Source organism: Sebastes fasciatus, chromosome 14 (genome assembly GCF_043250625.1).
Source record: "Sebastes fasciatus isolate fSebFas1 chromosome 14, fSebFas1.pri, whole genome shotgun sequence".
NCBI classification, from domain to species: Eukaryota; Metazoa; Chordata; class Actinopteri; order Perciformes; family Sebastidae; genus Sebastes; species Sebastes fasciatus.
Window position 1 is genome coordinate 29108912 of NC_133808.1, and position 13988 is coordinate 29122899.

Here is a 13988-nt window from a genome sequence, read left to right on the forward strand (position 1 = left end):
AGTTGCAGCATTAAAATGCTCAGAACATGTGAATGTATTTAGCTTTTCCATAATCTTGCTGAACTCAGTCAAATGGCTAAAAGTTATATAAAGATAAACTTCAGGATCCTGACTGGTGTACAGTATGATTCACATGGTTTATCCTGAAGATAATCAATCAATCAATCAATAACTCAATTAATAATTACAAAAAGTAAAGAAGTGTTTTCACCCAGTGCTAATGTTGAATCTTGTGACATTTCTAAAATGTTATGGCACCACCCAGTGGGAACAGAGAAAACCCTCCACAAAGAGACAGGGAGAGGAAAAGCTACAAACAAGCAGGTTGTTTATTAGTAAAGAGTAACAAACCAGCAGGTTGGATGGAGTAAGAAGAGGCAGCCTATACAGAAGAGAGCTGCTTCACACAGCAACATGAAGCCATCAGCATAACGAAGCTCAGCATGAACACTATCAGGATACAGCACAGGCAACAGGGGGGCAGAGAGGAGCCACCATGGTGCTACGCGGCTCACCAAGCAGATGCATTATGGGACTGAATTGACACTGAAGTTTAACTCTGTGGAGAAGAAGATCTGAAAACGTCTGATTAGAGGGTTTAACAATACAGCAGTGTCCGTACGTCTACTCCACTACATCTCAGAGGCTGATATTGGACTTTTTACTCCACTGCATTTACGTGATAAAACTTTAGTTTCCAATTACTTTGCAGATTCAGATAAGACTTTATTGATCCACGGGGGTACCCAGAAGTATATAAAGTAATTAAAATGAGCTCCATCTTTATCAGCTGTAGCATAAAAGTGATGTGCACAACAATGCATCAATTATCATAATCAAATAATATGATTTCAGAATATGGGCCATTCTGCATGATAAATACTTTTACTCTCGGTACTTAAAGTAAATTTTGATGCTAATACTTTTGTACTTTTACTTGTTTTGAGTGCAGGACTTTAAACTTGTAACCGAGTAACCAAGCTGCTAAACTGTTTTGTTGTGATCAGATTTAGTTTTTTGATGCGTTTTGGGTTAATTTGCATATATGTGTATTTCAATATAATTCACCTAATCAAAACAAATGGAAAAACAGGTGTCAGTTAGTTCTAAATTTAGCCTTAAAATGCATCTAGAAGCTCACTATAGACTCAGAAATAAAGATTTGTTAACTTCTAAGTATTCCCTAACCTTAAAATGATTTCATGTTCAGACAACCAACAGATCAGCTCTGTTCTTCAGAGAGTTAAACCACAGTTAAGAGAACAACTGAAGCAAACCGGAGGGTGAAGCTGTACTGGCTTTAGACACAACTTTACATTCTGTACACTATTACTGCATTTATCATCTTTTTATACAGTGTTTCTATTGCCAGTTTAAATCCAGATGGGCAGACTGGGAATTAAAAAAAGTGGTGCTGCAGATGAACGTCTCTACAGGAAACTATTAACAGTTATAACAAGACAGAAAAACAGACCTCAGCAGTAGAGTTGCTTATTAGGAGTTTTGAAGGCTGTTTGTACTTCATGAAGACCCTGAGAGCTATAAAAGACTAGAATACAGAGAACAGATTTCACTTTTCCAGTTGAAATGTAAACAAAGAGTAAATGAAGGGCTCTTTAAAAGATAAAGAAACCAGCAGGGACGGACCTGCAGCCCGTTGAGGGGCATCCAACTGCAACTGAATCTTGCTTTTCAGCCTCATATTCGAGCTTTATCTTTTATAAACAATATACATTTGTTTACTTCAGGCATTTTAGGATTCAATCAATTGTTAGCTAGTTTAAAGAACTGTTGTTTTATCGTACAATAAATGCACGTAAGGCAGTGAGAGTATTCCATTCAAGAGAAACAACTCTGAATTTCCCAGCTGATAGGGCGCTGATGTTGCAATGTATGGAGGCCCAAAGTGTCCAATATTGAATAAATAAATATGACATTATAGAATATGTATTGTATGAGTAATACAAAATGTAACAACCACAAAGTTGTGAAATAATCCTGCTTCTTTTCACAATAACAGAGCTTATTATCACATTTTTATTTGATTCCAAGAGTTTTATTTCATAACACCACTTTTTAATCGCACAGATTTTTATCTGTCAATCAAGTCACAGTTATAATAGTTTCAAAAACTGAATGGATTATTTCACAATTTAATGGTTCAATTACAGAATTTGTCTGTATTTATTTATATCATTTGTTTGACTTATTTATCTAACATTGAATATTTTGAGTCTCTGTAAAAAGATGAAATACAACAACTGTTATTCTGCTGAGTGCCAACTAATATTGATTATGCTTTTTTAATGAGTGGACGGATTATTTCAGCACTAATGTTATCAACAGCATTTAGCAACATCAGCTTGTTAGTTGATGCAGTTAGCGATTGACTGGAAGTATTTTTCATATTTAATTTGAACCATTTAACACAAAGCTGTTTATTAGGAGGAGATAAATAAAACATGTTAAAAGTAATGCTGTGTTGTTTACAGCAGACATGCTTGATGATGAGATAACCCTGCAGGATAGAGGCTGAAGCTGAGACTCTTGATCCAAAGTCCCTGCTGAGAAGATGCAACTGAGATGAAACTCTGCTGTTTCACTGGTACCTGAATAGATCTCATTACAGCTGCACTGATAAACACAAACTACTACACTTGCAGATTTGCATATAGGGCTGGGTATCGTTTAAAAACAATTACGATTCCAGTACCAATACCAGTACCCTTAAGCCACCCACAGATGATCAGCGGTAAAATCGCTCTGCACTAGCCATCCCATTGTTTTCCTAATGGCGAGAGCGGTGCCGCTCGACGAGGCAGAAGCGCTACCATTGGCCTGGTGCAACGCTTGAAATAACCACAGAGCGCTGTGCTCAAAGTCCAAATTATTTCAACTTTGACCTTAGTTGCCGCTGACCTTTCAAAGCGCAACCACAGAGATTAACAGCTGCAACAGTTGTTGTTGCCTAGAAACAGTGAATGTCGTTCCTTGCACACATTTTGATGGCATATTTAATCTGCGCTGCGCTTTGACTCTGCGAGGCTCTGCGCCCTAGACCTCGCGGTGAGCGAAGAGCAAATTTCATATCATGTGAAGGCAGCTTTAAAGTGATACCGCTAAACTACTTCATTTGCAACGTTTTGGTGGCATCTCGTCACGCTGAACCGCCAACTTTCGTAAAATACACCGGGCTCAACTTCACCACACCTGTACAGACTGTATGGGTTCTATCCTCACTTTTTATTTTCCATCACTAGCTCTGATCGTAGCATATTTACTCAGAGCGCTTACATTGCAGTCAGTACAGACTACTCGGTGTACAAATGATGAGTCAAACACAAGAAAGGCGTTCTTATTGCACGCTAAATGCCTCGCGCATCATCATGGCATTCAAACGCTTTTTCCTGCGAACAGGCTGGCTTAGTACTGGATTATTTCGGTACCGATACCCAGCCCTAGATTTGCACGGATGTACTCGACACCAAAGGTGAAAGTTGTTCTACAGAACAGTGGCGTGCTTACATTTGCACCATTCTGCATCCCCGGCTGCATGAAAATAAATGCTTACTATTGTAGTACACTTAATGCTTGCAGAGGGGGAGGAGGGGGTGGGGATGCAAAATGGTCAGAAGGGAGCATTGTGAAAGCGCAAAGCGTTTGGTGAAAGCAGAGGACAGCACTTGTGATGGCAGAACACATTCTACACTTCTTCTTTTTTTTTACATTCATCAGTAGAAACAAGACAGCAAAATGGACTCGTCTGTCTAAATCCAACCGATTCAGCAGCCACATGAACTATTTTACAAGACAAATGAACGGGAGCCAAACAGTATGGTCGGTTACTTACCACAGCGGCTGGTAGACGAATGTACAAACAGAGAAGTTTCAGGGTGGAGTTCGTTTCCCACTTTAACACCAAATGTTTTTTTTTGTTCAAGAAACAGACAGACTTCTAACCTGATTTCTAAACCATCCCTGGTGAACTTACATGCAGGTTTTCCCTGATTATTCTACTTATTTTGTAAACTACTTAAGCATTTTTTTGGACAGAGTATTTGTAAACAGTGATACGAACAAATTGTCCTCTAGAAAGGGTTTCAGTCTCCACGGTGTCTTCTCTGTGTTCCTGTCAGGTCCAGTAGTCCTCCTTTTGCTCTGCGAGGCTATTCAGTGATTTTCTTTTTGTTGTTACCAGCTACAACCACACATTTTAACCCAGTTCATTGTAGTTCATGACAGTTCAGTCCAGTATAGATCAGTCAGTGTAAACTCCAGCAGTTCTCCACAACACTATTCACAACGTAAACTCTGTCGCTGCTCAGTCCAGCAGCTCCTCAACTCCACTCAGCGCAGACCAGACTGCTCCAGGTCGCCATTGCAAACATGATTTATCACTCCAAACCTCAGTCCTGAAATAAATAAACATTCAATAAATTAAAGGTATATCATAGCGAGGGTTCAGCGCTGTTGCATCCAATCCAAGAAGCGTTCCATGTTGGCGGTTTTAAATCGCAGCTACAGTTGTTAATGTACAGGTTATCCAGAAATCCTCCGTGGTGACAAGAAGAGTTAAATATCCCTTTGAAAAGGTCCATTTTCTTTTTGCTTTCTGTCATTTAGGAGACACTTTTTTAATATACTTCCTGTGTGGAGAGGCTTTCCCACCAGTGATTTGGACAAGCAAGAAGAATTTATAATGTGTTCAGTTAGTGGGGACAGTTAGTGGACCTTTCCCTCCTCAACAAATCACCACACATTCAAGAACATCCATGCTAGTGAACTGTGAACTGCCCGCTTGTTACACCCAAGTTTTCTACAACATCTTGATGGCTCTGCTGCACATTGTTCCTCAAAAAGACTGTCCCTAATTAACAGTCTACTTTGTTAGTGAAGCTATACTGTGTGAGACAGGCTTCAAGCAATATACCAACCCGGTCTAACGGGAAGGTGTATAAATACCATGGCATTACGCGCGTCGCGAGTACGCCTTTTAGCGTGTCATTTGTACGCCACGGTTTAGGCAAGAAAACCACTAACTTAGGTTCAGGCAAGAAAAACACTTAGTTAGGGTAAGTTATGGTTGGGCTTAAAATAAGTAAGTAAGGGCGCCTGGGTTAGCTCAGTTGGTAGAGCGGGCGTCCATGTATTAAGGCTTGGTCCTGACCGCGGCGGCCCGGGTTCGAATCCGGCCTGTGGCCCTTTCCGCATCCACTCTCTCTCTCCCCCCTTTCAAGACTCTATCCACTGTCCTCAATAAAAATGGAAAATGCCCCCAAAAAAATAACTTAAAAAAAAAATAAAAAAAAAAAAATAAAAAATAAATAAGTAAGTAAATTAAGTGAAACACGTAGGGAAACAATGGAACATCAGTACGGACGTACAGCTTTTCATATTACGTCACTAACTCTTAACGTAGAATCTATACACGGGTACGTTTGCATTGCACTCAGTACAGGATGCATGCCGTACAGATGACACGCAGAAATCAAGAAAGACGTACTTATTGCACGCTAAACGCCTTGCACATTATCGTGGCATTCATACGCCTTTTTCTGCGAACGGGCTGAATGTGCAGGATCAGTCCCCTGATTCTAGCAATCCTGGGATATTGAGCAAGACACTGACCCCGGATAGGAACAGCAACTAAACCGACATTTTCTACCTCCTCTGATACATCTACTCGTTATGATCCGACAGATTCTCTTTGAAACTGTTTAGACTCGTTAAATCCTTCATGAGAGTTTCTAATTCAAATCAGACTAGATGACTACAAATACATCGTCAGCAGTTTTGTCACAGTGCATCGCCATTTTAGCTACTGATATCACAGGTCAGGCAAAATATCACCGTCAGAAACTCAGTAAAGCTTTTTTAATATGTTCAGTTATAATAGCCAAAGCATGTTAGCTTAGCACGGGTGGTGAGATGCTTCTCAGTGATTATTATTCTGCCGGCCGGTTGGCTAGTGAGGCCGATCCCTGCAGGACCCTGAGCAACAGCACCAACAGACTTCTGCAGATCCAACTGAAAGAGACGAGATAAGATTAGCTCTTGCCTCCCATATCATCATCATCATCTGTCCCTGGAAAAATAAACACTAGAAATATAAAGTAATATGCCGTTATTCCTGCTCACAGTGGGTTTTCTAAATGCTCTTTTTCTCAACTTTTGAGGTAATTTCTTTGGGTTATTATGGGGTGTTTCTAGGCAGTTTATGGGACCCGCTTCATATGCAATGGTTGAATGAAGTGTTAGTCGGTAATTAAGTATCGTACAGCCATACATTTCAATTATTTCTTCTGCTTATAAGTTTGGTCTAGTGGCGACAGAGTGGTCCTAAAGCAAGAAGTAAATCTCGCACCACAGGAAGGATTCAGGCACCTTTCCCACTCACACATTAATAAATACTAAAGATAATTAAATGCTTAAAGTATATTGTAATGTTATCGTGGGTGCCCTGGTGGTCACAGGTGGATAGTTATCGAGTGTTGGAACACTCGGAGCTGCTCTCCGTCACAGTGTGTTGCCCATGCTGCTGCTCACCAGCCCTTTGATATTAGTGACGGGCCGGACGTCATGCAGCTGTCTCCTTCTGTCAATGAATGTGGCCAACCGCGTCGTGTCCAGGGGCGTCTTGGAGTACTCCCCGCCGTGTGCGCCCCCGCGGACCACCCACGGGTGCTGCAGACAGGAAGTAGCGCTCGGCCTCTTCCTGGGATCCTGCTGCAGCGCCGACGACACAAAATCCCTCGCCGCCTGGCTCACGTCGCGGAAGTAGTCGTCCGGGAAGCAGAAGTCCAGGCGGCAGATGTTGACGCAGGTTTCCTCCGGCGATTCGTCGAGAAACGGGGAGACGCCGCTGAGCATCACGTAGGCCAGGACGCCGACGCTCCACACGTCGGTCGCGACAGAGACCGGCGTCCCACGGATGAGCTCGGGTGCAGCGAACTCTGGGTTTCCGAGCAGGAGGTGGACGTACCGGCGTTGGGCGGACAGCTGGACGGCGTCGCCGAGGTCGATGAGCTTAATGCCCGGGGTGGGAGAGTGGAGGTCCACCATGATGTTCTCAGGCTGCAGGAGAGAGGAACAGATTCAGAATCAGATGGAAGCTGATGATTTTATATTAATAATACATATGACTCTTTAAAAAAGACTTCCTTTTGCAACCAGAGGAGTCGCCTTTAAGTTTAAGTCTTCACTTGTCAGACTTGGAGGTTGCCCACTGGTCCATTGGTAAGTCAAGTCAGACTTTTGGCACACACATATACTGTATGTTTCTCACCTTCAGATCCAGGTGTGCCACTCTGCAGGTATGAAGGTGCTGCAGGGCCTCGAGTGTCTCTCTGATGAAGAACGCCACCTTCTCCTCCATCAGCTCATCGTGGGCGACGAGGTAATCGAGCAAACGACCGTCCTCCAGCCTGACACACACATTAAAGTAACATTTACATAAAACTTAGATCATGTCATCTTCCTAGCCGGCCATCTGTATTATAAGATCTGATCAGCTGTCTGTAATAGAAGCGGTAAAAGGCAGCTGTTATAGCCTCCTGGCTAGTTCACTAAGACAAAAACAGAAACGTTCTCCAGAGCTGATGTATTTACATTTTAAACTCTAGGAACTCCAGGCTTGATATGATATGATTTCATGAGTCTGACTGGCATGTGATCCAGTTTTTATGATTTCAACTTGCTGGCACACTTCAAAAAGTTATGCAGCCGTGCTAAATATAATGTCTAATGTCTAAGATTTGAACCGTGCCGAGCTCCAACTCGAGTGTTTTGGAGAAGAGACGAGAGATGAACGCTGAAGACTTACTGCTCCAGGATCAGCATCAGCGAGGCGGGAGACTCGTATGTGTCCAACAGCGCCACCAGCTGGTGATGCTGCACATGTCGGAGGACGTCGGCCTCATGAGCCACCTGCTCCTTCTTCTGCATCTTCTTACTCACAAACTTCACCGCAACCTGAACAGAATAAAAATGACATGTGACATCACACTGAAAGACGAGACAACAAAACTCACTGCAAACTGAAATATGCAACTTCAACGTGAAAAAATACAGATATGCTGCTAAATCAATTCTTCGCTTCGACGTGAAACACAAACACAGTCTTAAGCATCAGCTTAGACAATACGACTCAGTCTGTCCAGGATGTCCTACCTCTTTCTTTGTAGTCTTGTTGAGACATTTTCTCACCACTGAAAATCGTCCTCTGGTGAAACAACAAAAGATAAAAGAGGCTGAAGTAAAAAGAAAAACACAACTATCTACAGAAAGATATTATTTTGAAAGTCAGGGTTTTGCGATGGTTTACCTTCCAATCTCACAGATCTCAGAGAAGGTCGACTCAAAGTTTTCTTTCCACTGGATTCCTGTTCCATCATAGCCAGAGTCTGGACAGAGAGAGAGCAGGAGATTAAAGGATTAAACACTTTTCATTTTCAACACTACATGTGCTTCTCTCTTGTACAATAATGCAAAACCCAATGAAAAAAATCCCATTGGCTTTTTGTTGAGGGAACCAAGGCGATGCTAACTTCCTGGTTGGCCTAAAAAAAAAAACACCATCATCCCTGCAGCACTCAATGCACAAATATGAGATTAATATCCATCATTCACTCCCAGAAAGAAAGCAGAAATATTAGCATGATTTCCAAAAATGTTGAACTATTCCTTTGAAGATGTTTTTGTGCCTACATTATGAAACTGTGTGGGTGTGTTGTGTGTGTGTGTGTGTGTGTGTGTGCAGACTTACTGCCGCTGGGCAGTGTGACCATGTTGGAGGGTTCGGACGGCGGGCCGAGCCCCCAGCGGTTGGAGGCTCTCACTCTGAACTGATAGTGACCTCCGGGGATCAGTGTGTCGATCTGAACGCACTCCTCTCTGCTGCTGGCCACCTGTTGCCATAGCAACGAGTCTGAGGAGGAGAGAGAGGAGGGAGGGTTTAACCTCTCTGCATATTTCAAAAAGCAAAAAATCCACACGGTTACCTCCCAACACACACACACACGCACACGCACACGCACACGCACACGCACACGCACACGCACACGCACCTTCCTGTCTGTACTCCACAGTATAGCTGCTGACAGCACAGTGAGCGGATGAAGCCGGAGGCGGCCAATGGATCATCACCGACGTGCTGCTGGCCTCCTGGGCCACTGGTCTCCCCGGGGCTGCTGGGATACCTGCAGGAGATACATACACACAGTCAGCAAACCACCAAATCCAGCTCTACCATTACACCTTGTTAACAGTCTAGTGCTGACCGGGGTTACTGTTTTATAATGGTGAAATGCTCCTTTTAATCCAGGCTGTGTTACCTTGCACTTTAATGGATGCGGAGGAGGAGGCAGAGCCGTGGTCGTTAACGGCAACGCAGGTGTAGATGCCGGTGTCCTGAGGCATCAGATTACAGATCTTCAACAAGATGTCACCTGTATCCCTGGAGAGGAGGACACAAGAAATAGTAGGAGGAAGAGGAAGAAGATGATGGGAAGAAAGTAGGAATGTCAGACAGTGCAGGAATTAGAGCGACTAAGGAAACTTCAGTTGCACCTGCCGTTACCTGATGTCTATGGTGAAGCGGTTGTTGCTGGTCACCGGGTTCTGGTCGGGGCCCTTCAGGGTGACGGAGGGTTTGGGTCGTCCACAGACTTTACAGCAGAGGACCACGGTCTCCCCGAACGCACACACCACGTCTGACAGAGGGACGAGGAACTCTGGAGCCACTGCACGCAGGAAACGCATCACAAAATATACTCAGATTAATAGTTATAGTTTTAAAGAAATGTACTTTATGTACCGTAATATATTGAATATACCATATAAAATGTGGCTGTGGAGGGGGTTGGCAAACACAGTGTGGCCCTCTGGTTTGTGATTTTATTCTTTCCTATCATGTCACAGCAGTAGACAGCAGTGATTTAATTTGTACACAACCTCCCCCCAACCTTCACTTTGTGGTGGTATTTAGACACATCGGATAACCATTCAAGTCAGGCCTAATTCTTGCACGGGGTCGGCACACTGAGCTGTGTTCTGGCAGTAGATGGATTGAATGTTATCTTGCTTTTGGCTTATATGGCTGCCAGATTTGGCTAGTTATTGGGGATGTGGACTTGAGCCCAGTTAGCGGCCCAGCTTTGGGAATCAGACCAGTGTAATCAGGCTGATTCTGGTGTCTGGTATAATTCATCAAGCAGATATGCTGCCAGCCCAATTTAAGTTTGGTGGTCAGCCTGGAAGCCCAGAGAGGCAAGTGGGAAAAAAAAAAATTCTGATCCAGATTGTTTTCTCTTCTGTGTTTATTTCTTAAGAACAAGTGGAAAAAAAGGGTTTTAAGATGACCTTCATATGCGTCTCTTACCTTCCTGGATGAAGTTTGGGTTGAGAAGCTGAAAAACAGATCAAAGTTAAAGTTTATGTGAGGCTAAGTTTAACACATAATACACATAAAAACAGTAACTGCACTATTTTCTATAATATTTGAAAACATTACAATACTATGGTTCATGTTTTCTGTCTAAAACACTTTTATCCTCTACCAGTTCCCACTTTCTTAGATGTTTCTGAAGACAAAATAATCTGGTTTTGTAACGCCGTGCAAGTCGTTTCGACAAAAACAAATGTGTGTGCGTACCTCCATGCCTGTTTTTGGGTCAAGGTCATCATCACAGTCGGACTCATCTGACGTGTGAACGTCCTGGTGGAGAATGAAGGAGGAGGAGGAGGAAGAGGAGGAAAGTAGAAGATGGGAGATAAATTGTGAACAAAGGAAGCAAAGAACAAGGAAATAACGGGAGAGGGAATAAGGAGGATGAAACTCAAAGGGAAGGAAGCAGACGAGGAGAAACGAGCAGAGGAAGAACAAGAGGAAAGGGAAGGAGAGAAGGGAGGAAAAAAAGCAAAGAAGAAGAAAATTCATGAGGAAGAAATATTAGAGGAAGAGGGAATAAGATAAAAAAGGGAAGTGAGGAGGATGAAGAGAATATTAGGTGTATGTTAGTTCATCACTCCGTGGCTAAAGAGAGGAAATCAGGAGAAACATTTTAGATAACCTGGAAGGAACTTCTCTGTTCTCTGATACTCACCTGAGAGCTGTTCTGGTACTTAGCTTTATACGTCACTGCTTCCTCATCCTCTCTATTTTCCTTTCCATTTTAGGAAGAATGGCGTTCCCTACACTTTATCAAGGAGCACTTCACTACTAGATGCTGGCTCCAAGGAAATTACCAACTCATATGTAGAAAAACAAAGTCATTGAAGCTTTTCAAAAGGAGATTTGGTATATAAGCAATTTTAAATTTGAAAATAATAATCAAAATAATGTTCCATAACAAAGATATTAAGGCCGAAAGGTGTCTCGCCCCACAGTCAGCTGTCAGCTGGGGTGCCTTTTTTTATTCATTAAATTACAAATAATTCAACAAGAGATAAACCCAAATTATTGACTTCTAAACGTTGATGTCACAGACACTACATACATTTTTCTTACAGTCTAGTATCTTTATCTAAATGTTTCTGTTGCACTCAGCAGCAGGCAGGATCCATGCTCTCATTTAGTACATTTATTTTGTTGTAAACAAAAGGAACAGATATTAAACCCAGAGATCCCTCCAAGCTTGAAAGGATAATAGTGCTGTAAATCTGACTGGTTTCCATTATCGGAGCTTGTCCCAGTCTTTAACATTCACAGTTGCTCATAGTTTAGACCTCAGCATACCTTACTAAACACCATTTACTGCCATTTATGTAGAAACCCTTTTAGGGTGGATAGTTGCAAGAAGCAGAAGTAATGCATGTGTACATTCATAAGACAGGGAAATAAAAAGGAAGTGATACAGTTAAACAAAGGTTGTGCATTTAGATGCATGAATCATTGCACGTATTGAACTTTAGAATTAAACCTCGTACTGTAAATCACCCACGTCTGTGGAAAAGAGAGATCCTTCATGTCTAAAAATGCAGATGAATATAAAGTTGGGGTCTGCTTTTCGTGCAGTATTTTTTACTGACATCATGTGACTAAGCATCATGACGATCATGATGCCATATACACACACAAAACACTTTTTTTGGGGCGCTCCATGATGTTAGTCCACTACAGAAAACACTGGTTAGCACAGCAGAGTAAAAACAAGATTCAAACTTAAATCAATAATCAATAAAAAAAAGGTGAATTCTACCTCTACATGCACAAGAAGGGAGAAATAAATCACAACGCAAAAACACACAAAAAGAAATCAAGACTTTATTTTTCAATGCATTTGAGGGTTTGGGGTAAAACAAAAAAATTAAAATAAAACTTGCAGTGTTCTTCTTTAATGGTTCTCAACCGTCAACCTGTCTACATTTTAAAATGCCATTTTTTACTTACATCTTAAATCTTAGGGCCTGTTCACACCAGCATTTATAACATGGCATCTTGGCATCGTTGTGATTGGTGGATTTGCTCACAGGTTTGTAAATTCACACAGAGCTTTCGTATAGTTTCTCTGTGAACTTTAAAGCAAAACTTAACTCTGTAGACCAATTCCACCCCATCTTGATTGTGCTGATCATAAAGCTTGTACTGGCTAGCTTTGGCAGGTTATTGTGCATATTTACAGTGAGGTAGCATGTTATCAGTTATTTTGCCGCCCACAGCAGCAGTCTTCACTAATGCTGCATTCACATGTAATCAGTTAGACGGACATCACCTTCTGGACGGCACGGGAAGTACAAACAAACAGTCCGACAGAATGTCTGGACGGCGAAACGAAACATACATGACGATATGTGCTGCTATGGTGATGGAATAAAACATTAAATAAAATTATTGTGTCTACTATTTTTTACGTAATTATTCTAGTAATGCATGTAGCTATTCTAATTCTATTGCAAACTTAAACAACCTCCTGTGGTGTGAGGGAGCTACGTCGTAACCGCTTGTGAATTCCGTCGCTGTGGGCGGCAAAAAGTTAAAATATTTTTACTTTCGACAGCAATGCCGTCTACCGTTGCCGGTATTCTCTGCCGGCCTCACCGAATTCGTCCACTAAAGTTGTGTCCGGTTTTCCGTATACCGTCTGCCTGATTCCATGTGAATGCAGCATAAGTCACCAAACTTCCAGGACCAACTATTTTGCGACGACTTACTGTACAAATTAATTTTGTTATGCCACTTTTTGGTCCGGCCAGGCACTTAAGTTATAGTACACATAGCAGAAGAAATAAATATAAATAAATATTGGTAATTTTGTATACAACGGTGGCTAATTCATTTAAGTTATGCCTAATACTTAAGTCGTGGTTTAGTTGGCCAATCGCAGCGCTTTTGCCCATCCATAAATAAATAAATAAATAAATGTATCCTACTGAACCCATCAGGGTCAATAAAAGTGTGAATTGATGTCTGCTGCAGGTTGAGAACCATCGCTAGAAACAAATAGAAACAGCAACGACTGTGGGTTTGCACACACACACGTGCGCGCGCACACACACACACACGGGTTAAGAAGAAAAATAAAAACCAAGTGGGGCTGGTGAGGGGGTTTGGGCACACACATATGACATCAGCAGCGTGCGCCGTCGGCCTGCTTTACTCACTTTGCCCTTCGCCCTGGTGGCGGGGGAGGCGAGCGGCGGAGGGGGCGTGGTTTCTTTGGGCTTACGGAGGAGGCCGTTCTCCTGACCTCTGACCCCCACCGCGCAGATGTCCTTGGCGGCTTCAGCGCGCTTCCTGGCGCGCAGTGTGTTCCACGACAGAGACTTCCTGTACGGTACAGGAACGAGAAACGTCAAGCAGCCAATCAGAGAGAAGCTCAGCGGAGTCCAGCTTAGTCTGGCTGCAGAGGCAACATGGCTGTCAGGTCAAGACCTCCTCAGAAACCCTCTGGAGCCGCCATGTGGTTGCCTAACAGAAATATGGAAGCCCATTTCTGCCACCTAAGTGTTAAACTTCCTCATGATTGCTGTATAAGAAAATTACTCTCAGA

General features: G+C 42.6%; 1 protein-coding gene across 3 annotated transcripts in view; it reads right to left on the reverse strand.

Annotated features, from left to right (window-relative positions):
* Positions 1-118: 118 nt before the first annotated feature.
* The window catches only part of kalrna (kalirin RhoGEF kinase a), a 160026-nt gene continuing 146156 nt past the window's right edge, over positions 119-13988 (reverse strand). For all 3 annotated transcript variants that reach the window (XM_074657762.1, XM_074657761.1, XM_074657764.1), the window contains 12 exons: positions 13600-13765; positions 10652-10714; positions 10379-10406; positions 9578-9740; positions 9333-9454; positions 9066-9197; positions 8765-8926; positions 8324-8402; positions 8170-8221; positions 7823-7971; positions 7286-7424; positions 119-7074 (listed from right to left, as the gene is read on the reverse strand). In XM_074657762.1, the coding sequence (XP_074513863.1) occupies positions 6517-7074; positions 7286-7424; positions 7823-7971; positions 8170-8221; positions 8324-8402; positions 8765-8926; positions 9066-9197; positions 9333-9454; positions 9578-9740; positions 10379-10406; positions 10652-10714; positions 13600-13765 (1813 nt within the window). In that variant the 3' untranslated portion in view covers positions 119-6516. The remainder of the gene's footprint in view (positions 7075-7285; positions 7425-7822; positions 7972-8169; positions 8222-8323; positions 8403-8764; positions 8927-9065; positions 9198-9332; positions 9455-9577; positions 9741-10378; positions 10407-10651; positions 10715-13599; positions 13766-13988) is intronic.